General features: G+C 49.0%; 1 protein-coding gene across 1 annotated transcript in view; it reads left to right on the top strand.

The window, feature by feature from the left end:
* The window catches only part of LOC107300158 (26S proteasome non-ATPase regulatory subunit 1-like), an 11,623-nt gene extending 10,818 nt beyond the window's left edge, over window positions 1–805 (top strand). The window contains exon 5 of the mRNA XM_015829499.1: window positions 757–805. Coding sequence (XP_015684985.1) covers window positions 757–805 — 49 coding nt within the window. The remainder of the gene's footprint in view (window positions 1–756) is intronic.
* Window positions 806–1,057: the final 252 nt, after the last annotated feature.

The raw sequence follows: 1,057 nt of genomic DNA, 5'->3' as shown, positions 1-1,057 counted from the left end.
CTCAGCCAGCATGGGGGAACTATGGCCCCTTCATGACTTGAGGACTTCAACTCCCAGAATTCCTCAGCCAGCGTGGGGGAACTATGGCCCCTTCATGACTTGCGGACTTCAACTCCCAGAATTCCTCAGCCATCATGGGGGAACTATGGCCCCTTCATGACTCGCGGACCTCAACTCCCAGAATTCCTCAGCCATCATGGGGGAACTATGGCCCCTTCATGACTCGCGGACCTCAACTCCCAGAATTCCTCAGCCAGCCATGCCTGCTTTGTTTTTTTCTCTTACCTCCTCTAGTGGAGAGATTGCATAGGAAGGGATTACAAGAGAGTAAGCTATGCTGGCTGAGGAATTCTGGGAGTTGAAGTCCACGCGTCTTAAAGTTGTCACATTTGAAGACCCCAATCTAGGACTAAATGAAGTCTAAATGCATTTTCCCCCCTCTCCTAGGCAGTATGACAGGGATACGTGAATGCGGTTCGCAGAAAATTGTCGTCCCTCTGCTTGAACTGGCTGATCGGAACATTCCAGGAATGGTTTATACGTTTCCGGAAATAGGCCTTTTGGGATTGGAAGTGGGTTCACGGTCTCCCAAGATTAGAGCCACATCTGGAGGTTTTTAACTCTGCAGAAATGTCTTAAGCCACCCTTGAAATGCTTGGGTTGTCTGTCGGGAGGAGAAGCGTTTCATGAACCAGCTATTTATTTTGCACAAAGCGACACTGTCCTTTGGATTCACACCCAGCCTCTTTTTTTTAGGTGTGCTTTGCGTGTCACAACTAGCCAGCCGTATATAACCCCCAGCTGACCCCCTTAACCAACATTTTTTTTTCCTTCAGAGTTTGTGGTAGGCCAATTTGGGGCTCAGTTGTCGTAAGCCGAGGACGGCCTGTAGTAGTAGTAGTAGTAGTAGTAGCAGCAGCAGCAGCAGCAGCAGCAACAACAACAACAACAACAATAATAAAGTTGGAAGGGACCTTGGAGGTCATCTAGTCCAACCCCCTGCTCAGGCAGGAAACCCTATACCATTTCAGACAAATGGCTGTCCAGCCTCTTCTTC

This window comes from Protobothrops mucrosquamatus, unplaced genomic scaffold (assembly GCF_001527695.2).
Source record: "Protobothrops mucrosquamatus isolate PMUCROS unplaced genomic scaffold, P.Mucros_1.0 scaffold6278, whole genome shotgun sequence".
NCBI lineage: Eukaryota > Metazoa > Chordata > Lepidosauria > Squamata > Viperidae > Protobothrops > Protobothrops mucrosquamatus.
Note: the sequence above shows the minus strand (reverse complement) of the source record. Positions and strands in the feature narration are given on the sequence as shown.